Source organism: Rhinoraja longicauda, chromosome 11, assembly GCF_053455715.1.
Source record: "Rhinoraja longicauda isolate Sanriku21f chromosome 11, sRhiLon1.1, whole genome shotgun sequence".
NCBI lineage: Eukaryota > Metazoa > Chordata > Chondrichthyes > Rajiformes > Arhynchobatidae > Rhinoraja > Rhinoraja longicauda.
Genome location: NC_135963.1, coordinates 38,384,874 through 38,403,311, shown reverse-complemented (window position 1 = coordinate 38,403,311; position 18,438 = coordinate 38,384,874). Strand labels below are relative to the sequence as shown.

The following is an 18,438-nucleotide window of genomic DNA, read 5'->3' as shown; positions in this document are numbered from 1 at the left end:
ATCGCCTAAAGGCCCTTTAATGAACAATTTAGCTGATGGTAACCGCATACTATATTTCCTACACTCCTGTCAGTAGTACTGTCACGCAGAATTGTAATACAGAGTAGGATGTAAAAGCACTGTAAGAGAACATGGGCAAGAAGGTGGCAGATGGAATATAATGTGGAGAAATGAGAGTTATTCACTTTGATGCACAGAACAGAAAAGCAGAGTATGTATGCAGTGATAAGAGATTGGAGAGTGCTGATATTGAAAGGAACTCTGATGTGCTGGCACACGTGTAACTGAAGGCTAACATAGAGTGCAGAAAGCAATTTAAAAAGGCAACTGGTAGTCTTTAAAATAAGAGGGTTTGATAACAGGAGTAAAGAGGTCTTATTACAATTCTAAGGGACCTGGTATGAACTTCTGGAAAATTAAAATTCTAATACATTACTTTGATTTCTGAAATATTTGAAAATTCTAGAAATGTGTGTTACATTCATTTCAGGTGAGATTTAAGAAATAAAGCATTTAAATAATCCAGGAGATTGTTTTCTATTGGTACCATCTATACCATTATCCACCTGCGATGTTATGCTTTGATTTGGCTCCTTACTGAAAAAAGGATGTACTTGCCATGGAGGGAGTGCAGCAAAGGTTCACTAGAATGGTTCCAGGGATGGCAGGATTACTGTATGAAACATGGTTGCGTTGACTTGGACTGTCCCTATTGTGTTTAGAAGAATCAAAGGAGATCACAATATAACATGCACAATTTTTAAAAGAGTGACAGGCTAGAGGCAGGGATGTCTCTCATGGTGAGAAGTCTGCGACCAGGGCCCTCGTTTCAGAAGAAGGGGTAGGTTGATTAGGGCTGAAATGAGGGGACATTTCTTCATTGAACGATTGAAATTCTCTACTCTGGAGAGCAAGGGTGCAGAAGCCTAGTTGTTATCAAAGATACTAGAGGAGTAAGATGAACCACTCCGTCGAAATCGCCTATACTGAAGTGTAGTACGCAAAGGAGCGTAACATTCGTCATTTTAGTAAGCAAAACCCGTCGTTCGCTATGCCTCTCGTAGTGTAATCAGTGTTTTGGGGGAGCAGTATGTGTGATGATACCATAAAAACGGAGAATATATCTCATCTATCAATTCACAGATTTTTGTTATTTTTATTTTAAAATGTTTCTGCCCACTAAAATGGTGCCATGACATACTACGGTTTTTAGGGTCGAGTGGTCTATCTTGCTCTGCTCTATTATCTTTGGTTGTTATGTTCATTCAAAGCAGAGATCAGATGATTTCTGGCTAATAAAATCAAGAGATATGGGAACAGTGATAGAAAATGGCTCAGAGAAAGAAGGTAAGCATGATCTTGATGAATGGAGGAGCAAAACTGAATTGCCAGATGGTCTACTCTTGTTCTTATTCCTATATTCTGAACTGAGCCATCAAACAAGTGTTGTGAATTCCAAAGCGAAAACACTTTCTGTGCCATGTGGGAAAAGAACATCAATATACAAAAGATCTGTAAAGCTCTGTGCAGTCCTATTGTCTGACCTTGAATAAATAAGTGATTAATTATTCTTCTCTGCCAGAAATGATCGTGCTACTTGCGCAGTGCCGTTCTTCTATGCCCTTGTTACCAAGCAGTCTGTAGGGAATACCGTGAGTGACAGTCAGTGACATGAAACAGCAGCAGATTAAGCCACATTAGCATATTAACTCAGTACATCTGGAATGCATCCTTGCTGGACCTGGCCAAATCAGCAAGCTTGCTTAAATTAAGATTCTAACACCTTACTCTGCTCTGATTTCTAAAATATCCAAATATTCTGAAAACGTGTACTGCATTTTAGATTTCTAAAGAAAAATACGTTAGTAATCACACACCATTACTTTTTCTCGTTTGCACTGACCATTTGTGCAACTATTCATTGTGAGGTGACAAATCGTGTAGCAGCTTCCTCCGGTGGAAGAAATGGAACCTGGCTGTCAACATGAGATAAATGGAAACATTTATGTTGCTAACTGCCACAGTGGTGCTTGTCATGTCTAAATGTCCCACTTGTTTTAGAACAATACCATCTTTCAGCACATGAATATAAAATATTACTGCTGCATTGTTTAGTTTGCCCCATCTCATTTTCTCTGCTGCTAAAATCTTTATTTTCTAATTTCCTTTAGTCTTGATTTCAAAATGAAATGACAGTCTTCATGAATAAATGCTTTGCCTGTCTTTACAGTAGAGGAAGAAGATAACATACCTGTCATTCTGGGTAGACTGATAATAAATAAAGAATTGAAACTTAATAGAGATAAAATTCAACGGTCCATCTATTACAAATGCATGTTGACTCTCTGTAATCATTTCAAATGTAAAGAAAAATATATATGCATGTCATGATTGACAAACCCCATGTCCTATACATTTCTGTACCAGCATGTTAAGGGAAGTAGTGAAGAGTTTGCAGATCCTTTTGCTTTCATTTCCAAGTTGTGTTCATTTTGAAATGCCTGTTGAAAACTTGAAGTAAAATAGAAACATTGAAATAAAGCTCTGTTAATTTTCTCCTTCATTGGGAAAAAAAGAGTGAAATTTATAAAGACTAAGCACTTAGATAGATTTGATTTTTTTTAAAACAACAAACTAAATTAATATACACAGGATTTGCTGTGAATTCTTTTTCATAGATGTCCAGAAGACATCCAGAAAGATTTCAAATAAGAGACGTTTATATGAAAGTTTATGTAAAGGTGACGACTTAAACTTGGATTCTGCACACCCAAGTATTAATGTTATTGGGTAGGTTGCTCAGGAGAAAAGTCAGTAAACACTTTTTCATACATGAGTATCTCTCTCCCATAAAAAGCAATATATTGGAATTCAATTGATAAATATATACCTATGATCAATAGATTTTTGCTACTGAATGTAGAGCCAAAGCATGCAGGTGAATATAGAATACAGATTAGCTATCTTCTCACTGAACAATGGAACTGTCTTGAGGACTGAATGGCCAAATCCTGGATCTGTACACTCTGCAGTCTTGTTGTTGACCTTAAACGCCATCTGGATACAGTGCAGTTGGCTATATTCTGTACTGCATGAATCCTGCATGCCATTCATCTAGTCTCCAATAGCCCAACGTTGTCTCCCAGTACCCCAACACATGAAATTAAAAATTATTCTTATCCTTTCACCCTATCCCTGCATTCATGTGTCACATTGGCAAGTACACAGTGGAAAGAGGAGCAACATGTGAGATTTTTTAAAAGGCATTAGTTTCCAGGAGTGACTGCCCCTAGTCGTACATAAAAGGAAGGCAGGCACTTGTGGAGTGGCTATGCCTGAGGTGCAAGTGCTGTGATTGAGGGTAAAGCAGAGGCTTTGGCCAAAAGGCCATGTGGAGGTAAAAGGTAAGAAAAAGTGCAGTCCATTTTTTTTTCTCACCTGTTCTTCATTGGTCTTAGTGCAGTGCATTGGAATTGGCAGTTGTGGAAGTGATGAGCTCCGATTGCAGGATGTTGGTGATCAAGGAAAATTCCAATGTCCTTGAGGACTCACTGTTGGAAGTGTGCCCAGCTGCAGCTCATGTCAGACCGTTTGAAGGAATTGGAATTGTAGCTAGACGTACTGAGGATCATCCGGGATGTAGAGGGCTACATAGATAAAGGGTTTTAGCTAGGTGGCTATGCCCAGAGTGCACATAAAAGTAGATGGGTGACCAGCAGGAAAGGGAAAAGGAGTCAGCAGAGTGTGCAAGAATCCCCTGCAGCCATTCCCTTGAAAATAAGTGTAGTCGTTTGGACACTGTTGGGGAGGATAACCATCAGGGGAAAGCAGCATCGGCAGTCAGGTCTGTGGAACCAAGACTGGCACTGAGGCTCAGCAAGAAAGGGTGAAGTTAGGCAGAGCAATTGTAATAGGAGACTCAATAGTTCGGGGGACAGACACCGATGTGGTCACAAACAGGATTCCAGGATGAAGTGTTACCCCCCTTGATAGTGTGATCCAGGATATCTTGTAGTGGCTGCAGACATGAGGAGGGTGTGCAGTCAGAGGTTGTTGTGCATGTTGGCACAAATGACATGGATAGGAAAAGTGATGTGATCCTGCAACACTATACAGGGAGTCAGGGAAAAGGTCAAAAAGCAGGACCTTGGTGGTATTAATCTGTGGATTGCTCCCCATGCTAGGTGCTAAAGGGATAGGATTAGGAAGATAGGATAGACAAATGTGTGGTTGATGAGTTGGGTCAGTGGTTCAGATTTTTAGACCATTGGGATCTTCTCTGGGGCAGATGTGACCTGTACAAGAGGGATGGGTTGCACCTGAACAACAAGGATGGGTTGCACCAATATCATGGCGGGCAGGTTTGTAAATCCTACTGGGGATGGTTTAAACTAGATTAACTGGGGAATGGATTCAAAGTAGTATTGAGGCAGGTGGGAGGCTGGAAGTCAGTACAGAAGTTAATTTCAGTAGACCGAACAGGCAGGAGCATGGGTGGAAGCAAGGAAAATTGTTGGATTAAACTGTATATAAGGCAGATGAGCCCAGGATACGGATAGGCACGTGGGTTTGGACATTATAGCCATTGCAGAAACCTGGCTAAGGGAGGGACAGGACTGCCTGCTTAATGATGCAGGGTGAAGGTGCTACAGATGAGATAGAGATGGGGATAAGAGAAGAGGGGGAGTTGCTTTATTGATTAAGGAGATCATGGCAGTGGACTGAGATGACATTACAGGGATTATTGAGTGAGGCTACATGGGTCGAATTGAGAAATTAAAAAGGGGATGATTACCTTGTTGGGATTGTATTCTCGAACTCCAACCAGGCACTGGGAATTAGAGGAACAAATATGCTGGGAGATTGCAGATAGTTGCCAGATTAACAAGGTTGTCAAAGTAGGGGATTTTAACTTTCCTAACTTCGACAGGGACTGCCATAGTACTAAAGGCATGGATGGGATAGAATTTGCCAAGTGTATTCAAGAAAGTTTCCTCAGAGAGGGCAAAGAGGGCCCTTCCACAATGGGCCCCTGCAAGGGAGAGGGCAAAACTTGACACACTTCTGGGAAATAGGGCCGGCACCAGTTGGAGTATTGTGTTCAGTTTTGGTCATCCTGCAGTAGGAAAGAAGCTAATAAACTTGAAAGATTTCGAGATTTACAATAATGTTGTCAGGATTCGAGGGCCTGAGTTATAGGGAGAAGTTGGGCAAGATAGAATTTTATTCCTCGTAGAATAGGAGGCTCACAGGTGATCTCATAGTAAGTACAAAATCATGTGGGGCATAGATCAGATAATGCACATAATCTTTTTACCAGTGTAGGAGAATCAGGAACTTGACAGCATCGGGTTAAAGTGAGAGGGAAAAGATTTAATAGGAATCCGAGGGGCATCTTTTTAACTCAGAGGATGCTGGATTTAAAGTCATTTGGAAGGTATAGGGATAGAAAGGTTTTGAAGGATATGGCCAAACACAGGCAAATGGAACTATTTAGATGGGGCATCTTACTTGGCATGATGAGTTCGGCCGAATGGCCTTTTTTCATGCTTTATCATTCTATTTCTCTAATTTCTCGTAGTGCAACATTGCCTCTCCATGCCCTAGCAGATGACTTTTAAATTATTCTTCATTCTCCCTCACCACCCTATCGCTGGGAATAGACTGAGATGTTTGCTCATTTCAAGCGTATGGGGAGAGAGAAGAGCCTTAAGAAGATGATTGACTGGCTGCAGCCCAGGAGATTAGCTTAAGGTCAATATTTTACAATGGTCATGTCATCATAAGGATCAGTGTGAGGACAACCAAGAATTTGAAAGCAGACCCTCTTTATTCATGTGTGAAAGAATTTTGGTCTTTAAAAAGGACAGTGTCTTTAGTTCCATTTAATTGGCCAGCGTAAATGTGATATTAAAATCCCCAGTAAATAAATTCCTTCAATCCCTTGTTTTTAATAGGAAATACTGTCTTCAGAAGTACCATATTTTCCCAATATCACGGCACAGACCTCCCAACCCTTCCGGATTTGGCGGAAAGTTTCCGCTTTCTTATTTCATTTCCACCATTCTGATTTTGCCTCACATTTTTCCGCAAAACACATGCCTAGCTGCTCACCCTGCCCCTTGCCCCGCCTGGCCCCTGGCCATACCGCTCGCCGCTGGCCTGTCCTGGCCTCGCCCCTGGCCTTCCCTCGTCACTCGCTGCTGGCCTGGCCACGCCATTGGCCTCGCCTTGCCGCTGCCCTGGCCTGGTTTCGCCGCTGGCCTGGCCTTGCCGCTCGTCGCTGGCCTGGCCTGGCTTCGCCGCTGGCCTGGCTTCGCCGCTGGCCTGGCCTGGCCTTGCTGCTCGCCACTGGCCTGGCCTCGCCAATGGCCTGGCCTGGCCTCACCGCTCGGCTTGCCCGCTGGCCTGGCCTTGCCCCTGGCCTGGCCTGTACTCGCCACTGGCCTTGCCTCACCGCTGGCCTTGCCTCGCCTCTGGCCTGGCCTCGCCGCTGGAGTGGGGAATGGGGGGTGGGGGACATGGACCACTGTGATTTGCTGTTGAAGACCACTGGAGCAAGTATGTCTTCAATGAAATTAGGTATGTGCAGTTTTAAATGAAACCATTTCTTCATAACTTAGTCATACATTTTATGACCATTGTTCTTTTATTCAATACCAAGAGAATTGGGATGTGTGAGGAAAAAACAAAATAGAAAAAACAAAACAAAACAATTTTTTCTTTGTGTTGTAAAAAGTATTTCTGTATTGTGGCGGCATGGTGGCCCAGCGGTAGAGTTGCTGCCTTACAGCGAATGCAGCGCCGGAGACTCAGGTTCGATCCTGACTATGGGCGCTGTACTGTACGGCGTTTGTACGTTCTCCCCGTGACCTGCGTGGGTTTTCTCCGAGATCTTCGGTTTTCTCCCACACTCCAAAGACGTACAGGTTTGTAGGTTAATTGGCTGGGCAAATGTAAAAATTGTCCCTAGTGGGTGTAGGATAGTGTTAATGTGCGGGGATCGTTGGGCGGCGTGAACTCGGTGGGCCGAAGGGCCTGTTTCTGCGCTGTGCCTCTAAACTTAATAACCTTTCTATAAATAGCAGAATATACTCATGATAGGCCTAACATTGTACATGTAGTCCAAGAACTACAGACTGTGGTAAATAATAGTAGTTTTTCACACATGAATGTAGCGTAATGCGTATGCCCATTTTGCATGCATACTTTATTTTTGCTGAAAAGTAGCATTACGCGCCATATTATAAATTTTGATGTAAAATTCTGAATTTTGGACATCAAAATTATGAATTTGTAAAATCAAATGTTGGGAGGTCTGCATGGCAATGGAAAACTGCCGGCAAAATGTTCGTCTAATTATTGCATTAAACATTCACTATTGGTAGTGCTGTGAATACCTAGGTTGCTAACACATGAAAGCAGGCATCATTTGAATTTGGACCCAGGCACTGAGTGTGATCTCACCACTGTGACTCAATTGACACGGAGACCACTTCCTTTGTGCTGCTGCTGTAATGCTGCCTCAGGTTATAACAAGTGTCACTAGATGCTGCAGGCTGCCCTTTTGTCCTACCTGAAATGAGATTCAAGCTCTCAGCCATGTGTTTTCTGTGGTATTTCAAATATTCCCTGACACGGGATAATATACATGGTGAGGAGCTCTTATTGCAATGGTAGTTTTAATTGTACTTTCTCAGAAACAGAATCCTTTGCAAGTAATGAGTGTCTCGTTCTGGGAAAGACAGCTGAATGCTGACCTTGCTCGGCAAGGGATTGAATTAAATGCTGTCACTCTGATTTGTATTCCTTTGGCTACTTTGACTTATGCTACTGTGCACTTTTTTGTCAGACAGATAAACCCTTCCTTCCTAACACTGGGTTACAGCAGAGTGCAAATGTAATTGATACTTACAATCTTCTTTTGGATTCTTGTACAATTTATATTAAACAGGATTGCTTTAGTTCACAACACATGACTCACTAACATTCCTGTAAAAACATGAAATTCAAGATTCACGATCCAATGGTACATTAGAATGTTTCATTACTTTACTGAACTGGTATTACTTTAAACCCCTTATTACATCCTTTTACAGAAGGAAACAGCTCTTACTCATTTTTTTGTCTTGCACTTGCAGCATGTTCAGGCATAACCCTACACATTTTGTCTTGCAGGTTTCATACACGGGAGGTAGTAAATGCTTCAGCTGTTCATCTGTGGCAGAGAGAGATAAGTGGATGGAGAACCTCCGGAGAACAGTGCAACCAAACAAGGTAGTTATATTTCAGAAGAATATAAATGGAAACTGTATTATAATAGTTCTACTTTTAAAGTAAAGGAACTCAACATCTGGGTTATCAAATCTAATTGATAAAAACTAAGTATGTGATAGAGTCGAACACCACAGAAATGGGCACCTCAGCCCAACCTGTCTGTGCTGACCAAGGTGCCCCATCTAAGCATGTCCTGTTTGTCCACTGAATCTTTCCTATCCATTTATCTGTTCAGATGACTTTCAAATGTTGTCATTGAACTTGCCTTGATTATATCCGCAGGCAGCTCGTTTTATGTACCCCCTGCCCTCTGTGTGAAAAAGTTGCCCCTCAGGTTCCTATTAAATTTCTCCCTTTTCACCGTAAACCTATGTTCTCTGGTTCTTAATGCTTCTACTCTGGGGAAAACGGTTGTGCATTTGCTCTATCCCTCTCCAGATTTTATACAACTCTATAAGGTTACCCCTCAGATTTCTGCATGCCAAGGAATAAAGCTCTCGTGTGCCCAACCTTTCCCTATAACTCAACCCTTCAAGTCCTGACAACATCCTCGTAAGTCTTTTCTGCACTTTTTCCTGCTTAATGGCATCTTACAGCAGGGTGATCAAAACTGAACCCTGTACTCCATGTGTGGCCTCACCAACAACGTCTTTTATAACTGTAACATATTGACTGATGGAATGTTAAACTCAATTCCTGACTAATGAAGGCCAGTATATCAAAAGCAGCCTTCATCACCTTATGTAACCGTGATGTCTCTTTCAGGGAATGATGTACTTGCCCTCTGAAATCCTTTGTTCTACAACCCTCCCAAGGCCAAAAAATAATAATCTCCCTACTGTTTACTGTGAAGGACCTGCCTTGTTTTGACTTTCCAAAATGCAACACCTCAAATTTATCTAGATTAAACTCCAATTATCATTGCTCAGTCCACCTGCAAAGCTGATCAAGATCCCACTATAATTCTTGATAACCATCTTTTTTGTTATGTTATGCATTTACTTGGTTTTATTATATGTAAATGATGTTGACATTTTTCAAAGTACTCTGCATTAATGAGGAATCAACTTAAAGTATTTATTCACAAAATGCTGGAGTAACTCAGCAGGTCAGGCAGCATCTCGGGAGAGAAGGAATGGGTGACATTTCGGGTCGAGACCCTTCTTCAGACTGATGTCAGGGGGGCGGGACAAAGGAAGGATATAGGTGGAGACAGGAAGATAGAGGGAGATCTGGGAAGGAGGAGGGGAAGAGAGGGACAGAGGAACTATCTAAAGTTGGAGAAGGCGAAAAATGAGGTGCTGTTCCTCCAATTTCCGGTGAGCCTCACTATGGCACTGGAGGAGGCCCATGACAGAAAGGTCAGACTAGGAATGGGAGGGGGAGTTGAAATGCTCGGCCACCGGGAGATCAGCTTGGTCAATGCGGACCGAGCGCAGTTGTTGAGCGTAGCGATCGCCGAGCCTGCACTTGGTTTTGCCCCATCCCCGGGCACTTTCCCCTGGAACCGCACGAGATGCAACACCTGTCCCTTTACCTCCCCCCTCAACTCCATCCAAGGACCCAAACAGTCTTTCCAGGTGAGACAAAGGTTCACCTGCACCTCCTCCAACCTCATCTATTGCATCCGCTGCTCTAGATGCCAACTTATTTACATCGGCGAAACCAAGCGCAGGCTCGGCGATCGCTTCGCTCAACACCTGCGCTCGGTCCGCATTGACCAAGCTGATCTCCCGGTGGCCGAGCACTTCAACTCCCCCTCCCATTCCCAGTCTGACCTTTCTGTCATGGGCCTCCTCCAGTGCCATAGTGAGGCCCACTGGAAATTGGAGGAACAGGAGAGAAGGAATGGGTGACGTTTCGACCCTTCTTCAGACTGAACCATTAAATATGCTTTCCACCATGCACGTATAGACGTTTGATGGAGTATTCAGCGACAAGCCAAATCTCCTCAAATGTTGCGGAAGGAAAGGTTTATTTTCTTGTCTTCCAATGTGTTGATCATCTGCAGCTATTATTTGTATTAGACTTTGCAAAATTGATTAAAACTGTTCTTTCTCACATTTTAAGCTAAAAATCCCATCATGCCTTTTGGCCTACCATGATACAATATTCTACAGATCTTACCACACTAGGGGATATTTTGCATTCAAAGGTTTAAGGAAAGGTTATTTTCAGTTGATATCATCCACAGTTTTAGTAAAGATTTATATGGATTTCATTGCTGAGCGCTAATGTAAAACAGACATTACATAGATATATTCTAGATGCATGTATATCAACATTTGCTATTTTATGACATTAGTGTCCAGACAAATTGGATGCATATTTCAATTGACTCAATACAGTGCAAGCAAAGTGGTGAAGTAATGCTGACTCTAACAGTAAGTCACTTTGAATTATCACATGAAACCTCCCGTAAACCTCATTGATTCATTGGGTCTGTTTAATGCTGTTAGGTGATCAGGCTTATCTCATCTAGTTTTCGTATTCAGATTTCAATAAGGATACTGTAAAACATTGTTCCGAGTGATGCTGCTCCATGGTCCCTGCAGTATTAATGTAAATGTGGTAGGGATTATGCAGTGGGCAATGATATATTTGGGAAATCTTGGCAAATTCACTATTCTCTAGGATATGTTAGTGCTATGCTGATATTTTTTAACAGAAGGGGTTGGAAGTCTCATTATTCTTGGACTGCATTGTTCATAACTTCAATTAAGCATATTTATAAAGTTCTGCATATATTCGTCATGATATTAGAAGATGCAGAATGTAATTAAAGTGTATGCTCACTAGGTCTGAATAATCACATCAGTCTTGCAGATTTAATCTGTAGCTTTTTGCTCCTAACAGTAATACAGTTATTCACTTCTCAGCCTTATGTAATGCTGTTAGGACTCTGCCTTCTGTCTCCATGGACTGTAAAACCTGGAAACGGTGGGTGCACTCCAATTTTGACGGTGTTCACATCTGTGGCTAACTCCTTGCTGTCATTTCTGTGTGCAGTTCACTCTCATATTCTGTTCTTTCAGGTGTTTTCATTGCTGCTTGCCGGCAAGTCAAATGCTGGTCTGTTCTTCAGATAAATATCAATATGATGTACAGTTTGTGTGGTGTTGTGGGACTGCATAAAGCAAGCATTGCTTTCACATGAGCGGGGCTTTTCCAGAACTGCAGCACATTACAGTGTGCCTGCCTGTGTGTACGTGACTTCACTCTATGCACAGCCTTTGTTCATACTATCAGTCTTGTGAGCAAACCGAATTGGGTCCCATGAGATTTACTTGGCCTACAAGGCACTCACATGGCCACATGTGCGAATTATTCACCCAGTGCAATTTTTCATCCAGTTTACCACTTGGAGAAATGGTCTTCCCTGCATGAGGCAGCTGCTTTTAAGTTCACCTGGTGCAAACATTGACCTGATAAGAATTTGTGTCAGTAATATCAATGGGAGATGCTCAAGCTGGTTCAATTGCTTTGTGGGATTGATAATGTCTTTCTTCTGTGTGTGTCTGTGTATGTATGTGTGTGTGTGGTACCTGTCTGTCAATTAAATGTTTCAAAAGTAGTTTGGAAATATAATATCAAACAAGAACATATAAGTAGTTCTGATTGCAGTGTGTTCTTTTTCTGTCTGTCATACATTTTCATGTGCTCTGTTCTCAATTGGGCATCCTTGAAACCTTGAATCTCTTGGATCAATTATCTGGAGCACCCAAAGGCTTGTGGTTAACATGCTGGGGAATGTGTGCAAGCAGCTCACAATTCACGCACCCTTAAATTAATTTTCTTCAAATTATGGGGTTTCAGTTCACTTCAGCTGGAACTCTACATCTGGTGGTGTATCACAGCAACTGTAGAGGGAAAAGGTTTTCCTCACCACTTTGTGGAAGGCTACTTTCACAGTCAACTACAAAGTATAGTAGCTCTGATTCCATGGTTTATAAAGATGCTTTCCTTAATATCCTATCCTAAAATCATTTGAAATAATCTGGAAACTATTTCTGGAATAATCATTCATGAAGTTATGCTAATGATCCCGACCACCAGCCCTCTTCCAATTTCACAATTATTGAAACTCCATTTCCTTACAAATTCTTATTGTTCACCAGTAAAGGGCCCGTCCCACTTAGGCAATTTTAAGGCGACTGCCGGCGTTTAGGCTGTCGCTGACAGTTCGCCGGGGTGTCGCGGGCATGATCGTGAGGAGTCTTCCAAACATCGTAGTGGATCTCGGCGCGTCGCTGAGAAATTAAACGGTTTGAAATTTCTCGGCGACAGCTAGCTTGTCGCCAGGTATCGGAGCTTATTGTGGTCGCTGTCGCATGCTGTCCCCAGGTTTGATAGGTTCTCTTTAAATACATTTAGAAGCACATAATATTAAAATAAGTAAAGTTTCAAAATACCATAAAATGCTTGTGTTTAACGAATTTATTTACCGTCAGGGCATTTGACAGGTAGATTGGAGGCGACAGTTTGACGGTCAGGTAAGCGTGGGAATTTTCGCGATGTTTTTAGCCTCAGCCATTACATTTAAAGTGGGCTCCAAACCCAGATATTCAACCCAGAAACCAGATATGCATCTCTCTTACATTTTCAAAGAATGCCCACACACTTTTCACAAAAATCCACTTAACCACTTAAAAAAAAAATTTTTTTGAATACAGCTATTAGTAAACGGGAAGTAAATCCAGTTTATTCCTTGTTACAGTGAAGCTTGGTTTTTAAGTAACCCATACAAGATGTTATAGTTCAAAACTCTCAAGTACTTACCGACTTGTCAGAGATTTCAGCGAAAACCAGGACACGCCGGAGAAGCATTGACAGCGTGTGAATTTTCGCGATGTTTCAGAAGACGCTGTAATCTCGACCTGACTCGGCTTGTTGTGGTCATTGTCTTCGGGTAAAAGAAAAGTTCGACGATCTGCTCCGACTTTGACAGTCGCCGGCAGTCGCCAAAAAAATCGCCTAAGTGGGACAGGCCCTTCAGAGTAACAGTGAGCATTATCCTTTAATTAGATTACAATTTTAATCTTTAAGGAGACTCTCGATGATTACTTATACTGAATTTCAATTGGATCCTTACTTGAATTGAATTTTGATCATTGTAATCACTCATTAATAAACGATGCTTTAAATCTTCAATTCTCACTCTCAAGATTCAGCATTTGAAGAAAGACAAGTTAATTTGATAATGCAAGCTATGTAAGGTACTGGTAACATTGACAATCACATTTATCTGGCTTGCTGAGGAGCGCAGGCAAGATTGACTCCTTTTCAAGGCAAGGGAACTTTGGATGACCAGAGAGCAGGTAAATTTGGTTAAAAAGAAAATGGAAACATCTGTAAGGTTTAAGAATTTTAATCAGACACGGCTTTTGAGGAATATAATCAAGAATTACAAGAACTCGAAGAGACCATGTAATGTTATTAACAAGTCAGTTTAAAGAAAATCCTGATGCTAAAAGAAGATGGTAACCGGGTGAAATTCAACCCCTCAAAGATAAAGGAGGGAATTTATGCCTGGAGTCAGAGGATGTCGGCAAGATATTAAATGGGTACTTTGCATCAGAATTCACCAAGGAGAAAACCATGGAGGTCAGTGAGATCAGTGAGATGGACGATTATGCAAGGGCATTTAGAGATCAAGAAGGAGGTGGTGTTGGGACTCTTGAAAAGGATTAAGGTACATTAAATCTCCAGAGCAAAATGGGATCTATCCCAGGTTATTGGGAGAGGCAACAGGAAATTGTAGAGGTCGATGCAAATCTTTGTAAAGGGCAAAGTCCTGGAGCATTGGAGAGTAGCCAATGTTGCTCCATTTTTTAAGGTTGGAAGTAGATATAATGCAGGAAATTATGGCTGGTGAGCCTCACATCAGTGCCAGGAATGCTAATGGAGAGGATTCTTCAGGATAGGATTTACTCGCATTTGAAAGAGAATGGGATAATTCAGCAGTCAGCATGGGTTTGTCTGCGGCAGCTTATGTCTAACTAACGTGATTGAGTTTTAAGGAGGTGATGAAGGTGATTTGTGAGGGAAGAGCAGTGAATCTATCTACATGGATTTTAATAAAGTATTTGATAGTACTGCATGGTAGGCTGATCCCAAAGATTAAGATGCACGGATCCATGATGACTTGGTAGTTTGGATTCAGGAATAGGTTCCAGAGGATAGTGGTGGAAGGGTGATATTCTGGCTGGAGATCTGTGATCAATAGTACTGTGCAGAGATCAGTACTGGGACCACTTTTGATTGTGATGTATGCAAATGACTTGGATGAAAATGTAAATGGGTTGGTTTGTAAGTTTACAGATAATTCCAAAATTGGTGGAGTTGCGGGCAGTGAGGAAGGTTCTTAAGGATACAGCAGGATTACAGATATGGGGGTAGAATCAGCAGATGATGTTCAATTCAAGCAAACACATTTGCACTTTGGAAGGTTGAATGTACAGGGAAAGTAACAGTTAATAGCAAGATGGCTAACAACAGCATCATTAAGTCCAAGTCCCTAGTTCCGTGAAAATAGGACTACATGTAGGGTAGTAAAGAAAGCCTAAGGTATGCTTGCCTTCATTATTCAAGGTATTGGGTATAACAATCAGGAAGTGATGTTGCAGCTTCTGTAACAGTTTGGTTGAGCCGCATTTGGAGTATTACATGCCTTTGCGATCAGAAGGACGTGGAAGCTTTGGAGAGGGTACAGAAAAGGTTTTAGCCTGGATTAGGGAATATCAGCTATAAAGAGTAGATAGACAAACTTGTTTTCTCTGGCGAGGCATCGTTAGTGTAGACGGTGAGAGCCTTTTTCCCAGGTTGTAAATGTCAAAGACTAGAAAGCATTACTTTAAAATCAGAGGGGGCATGGTTAAAGGAGATGTGCAGGACAATCATACACAGAGAATGATAACTGCCTGGACCACGCTGCCAGGAGTTGTGCTGCAAGTAGATACAATATTGGCATTTAAGATGCTTTTAGATAGGCATACGGATATGCAGGGAATGGAGGGATATGGATCACATGCAGGCAAGGGAGTTTTGTTTAACCTGGCATCTTGTTCGGCACAGACATTATGAGCTGAAGGGCCTGTTCCTGTGCTGTACTGTTCTATGTGAAACTTAACAACCCTGCTGTGGAAATTGGATTGCAGCAAGTAGGATTCTTTCTTTCTGATGCCTCATGGGCTGGTGTCTTATTCTAGCTCTGTTGTTCGTAAAAGCTGCCAAACAAGTCTCAGTCTATTACACATATTTTAAAACATAGGGAATTGGAGGGGATAGTAAATCAGGCTGGGATCATATGCCAAGCTTTTCAATTCCACCTATCATCATCATCATTATCAAATTCAAAATATGGCATGGCTTTGGCCCAGGTAACCTGGTGGGTCTGTCGCACAAATGAGAAAATGAATGGACTAAGAAATAATGATGGACCTACTGCTTTTATTTGCAGGACAACTGTCGTCGTGCAGAAAATGTACTCCGCCTGTGGATTATTGAAGCAAAGGACTTGGCCCCTAAAAAGAGGTACTTCTGTGAATTGTGTCTGGATGACACACTTTATGCACGAACTACCAGTAAAATGAAAGCAGATAATCTGTTTTGGGGTGAGCACTTTGAATTTTACACTTTGCCAATGGTCAGAAACATCACTGTGCATATTTACAAGGATATGGACAAGAAGAAAAAGAAAGATAAGAATAATTATGTGGGACTGATCAATATTCCGATCACCAGTGTCACTGGACGACAGTTCATAGAGAAATGGTACCCTGTCAGCACACCAAATTCCAACAAGGGCAAAGGAGGAAGTCCTTGTATCCGCATTAAATGCCGCTATCAGACAATTGCCATTCTTCCCATGGAACAGTATAAGGAGTTTGCAGAGTTTGTCACCAATAACTACACCATGTTGTGCTCTGTTCTGGAGCCTGTTATCAGTGTGAAGAACAAAGAAGAGATGGCCTGTGCTCTTGTTCACATCTTGCAAAGTACCGGCCGTGCAAAGGTAAGCAAAAACATAACTACTGCTGTCAAATCATGATGACTGTATCATGTTTTTTCTATTGTAAAAAATCTTGCTAAAATATTGGCACGTTTTATCAGCATTTTAGAATACTCAAGTTCTCTACTTTGTTTTGGAATGTATGACTGCTTATTTTCTTCAATTTAAGCGCTAGGTCCTTTAAGGGATCTTGTTTCAAGTTTGACTTAGGTTAATTATCACATGTACCAAGGTACAGTGAAAAGCTTTTGTTGCGTGCTAACTAGTCACCAGTCAAACATGATTACAATCGAGCAATTCACAGTGTACAGATAAATGGAAAAAAGTGAATAACGTTTCGTGCAAGATGAAACTAGTAAGTTTGATCAAAGATAGTCTGATGGTCTCCAATGAGGTAGATAGTAGTTCAGGACTGCTCTCTAGTTGTGGTCAGATGCTTCAGTTCATAACAGCTGGAAAGAAACTGTCCCTGAATCTGGAGGTGTGCGTTTTCTTTTGCCCGACGGGAGAGGGAAGAAGAAGGAGTGGCCACAGGGTGACACATCCTTGCTGAGGCAGCGTGAGGTGTAAATGGAGTCAATGGAAGGGAGGTTGGTTTGTGTGATGGTCTGGGCTGCATCCACAATTCTCCACAATTTCTTGTGGTCTTGGATGGAGCTGTTCACAAACCATGCTGTGATGCGTCCCGATAAAATGCTTTCTACAGCGCATTTGTAGAAGTCGGTGAGAGTTGTTGGGGACATGCCAAACTTCCTAAGCCTTCTCAGGAAGTCGAGGCATTAGTGTGCTTTTTTGGCCATTGCTTCAATGTGGGTGATCCAGGAGAAGTTGTTGGTCATAATTTCTCCGAGGAATTTGAAGGTTTCAACAATCATTACTTCGGTGCATTAATGGAAACCAGGGTATGTGTACTGCTTTGCTTCCTGAAGTTGAACACTATCTCCTTTGCCTTGCTGACATTGAGAGAAAGGTTGTTGTCTCGATACTAGGTCACGAGGTTCTCAATCTCCTTCCTGTACTCCATCTCATCATTATTTGATATCTGTTCCACAATGGTGGCAGCATCTGGGAATTTATAAATTGAATTAGATTTGTACATGGCTGCACAGTTGTGGATGTGCAAGCAGTAAAGAAAGGGGCTGAGAACAGGTTCAAGTTCAGTTAAGTAATTGTTTCTCGGTGGTTATTTAACTGTTTGGAAACTTGACAATTGAACCTCTGAGTTTGGATGTTAAAATAATGTTATTGGATTTCCTGAGCAATGCACACAATGGTGTAAATTTCACCAATCAGTTAGCACCCTGAAGATAGACACAAAATGCTGGAATATCTCAGCGGGTCAGGCAACATCTCTGGAGAAAATGAATAGGTGACTTTTCGGGTTGGAATCCTGAAAGGTCTGAAAAAGAATTCCAACCCGAAACGTCACCTATTCCTTTTCGCCAGACATGCTGCCTGTCCCGATGAGCCACTCCAGTATTTTCTGTCTATTTTTGGTATAAACCAGCATTATCACTTTCTTCCTAAACATGTTGCCACCCTGACTCGGTTGATGGTGTTCTTTTGTCTGGATTAGCACTCCAATGCTGTGAGACATTACACAGTGAAAACAAAATGTCCAGTAGCTGCCAGGCTATGACCCTGAAAAGCTCAGCTGCCAGGTACTATTAAGGTTCGTTGATGACTTTTAGGCATGGAAAATGGGGAAAATTATTCCGTCACAAGTTTGCTCTTCTGTGATTGGAGTTGAACCATATCACTGGGGCACAAATTTCCAACCAACATTGTTTAATTCTTCATCAGCCCTTAAAGCAGAAAATATTCTATTGTTCAATGTGGATATATCTCATTTTGTTCGGAGTAAAGGTTTAACTTTAAAAAGCAATCTTTTATGAGGATGAACACAGTAATTTTGACATTCCCTGCTGTTGCACGTAAGATGAATTAGCTTCAACCAGTAAAGATTTTGCTTAAAATGGGAATCGGATCCATTGTAGCAGAAGCCTTTATATCAACACCATCCTTAACCAACACACCAAATACGGCCATTGATGGTGCCCAGCATATATTGCAATAGTGCAGAATCTGCAGATTTTACAATATTAGGCCTTTACTGCAATGGGCCAGACTGCCCAACTTGGCAGCTCTGT

General features: G+C 41.7%; 1 protein-coding gene across 8 annotated transcripts in view; it reads left to right on the top strand.

Moving 5' to 3' along the window:
- Positions 1-18,438, top strand: part of rasal2 (RAS protein activator like 2) — a 307,207-nt gene that overhangs the window by 246,282 nt on the left and 42,487 nt on the right. For 7 of the 8 annotated variants that reach the window (XM_078407405.1, XM_078407406.1, XM_078407409.1 and 4 more), the window contains 2 exons: positions 8,179-8,277; positions 15,737-16,291. In XM_078407405.1, the coding sequence (XP_078263531.1) occupies positions 8,179-8,277; positions 15,737-16,291 (654 nt within the window). Of the gene's footprint in view, positions 1-7,614; positions 7,655-8,178; positions 8,278-15,736; positions 16,292-18,438 lie in introns of those variants that run through there. The other variant, XM_078407412.1, reaches the window with a different exon arrangement.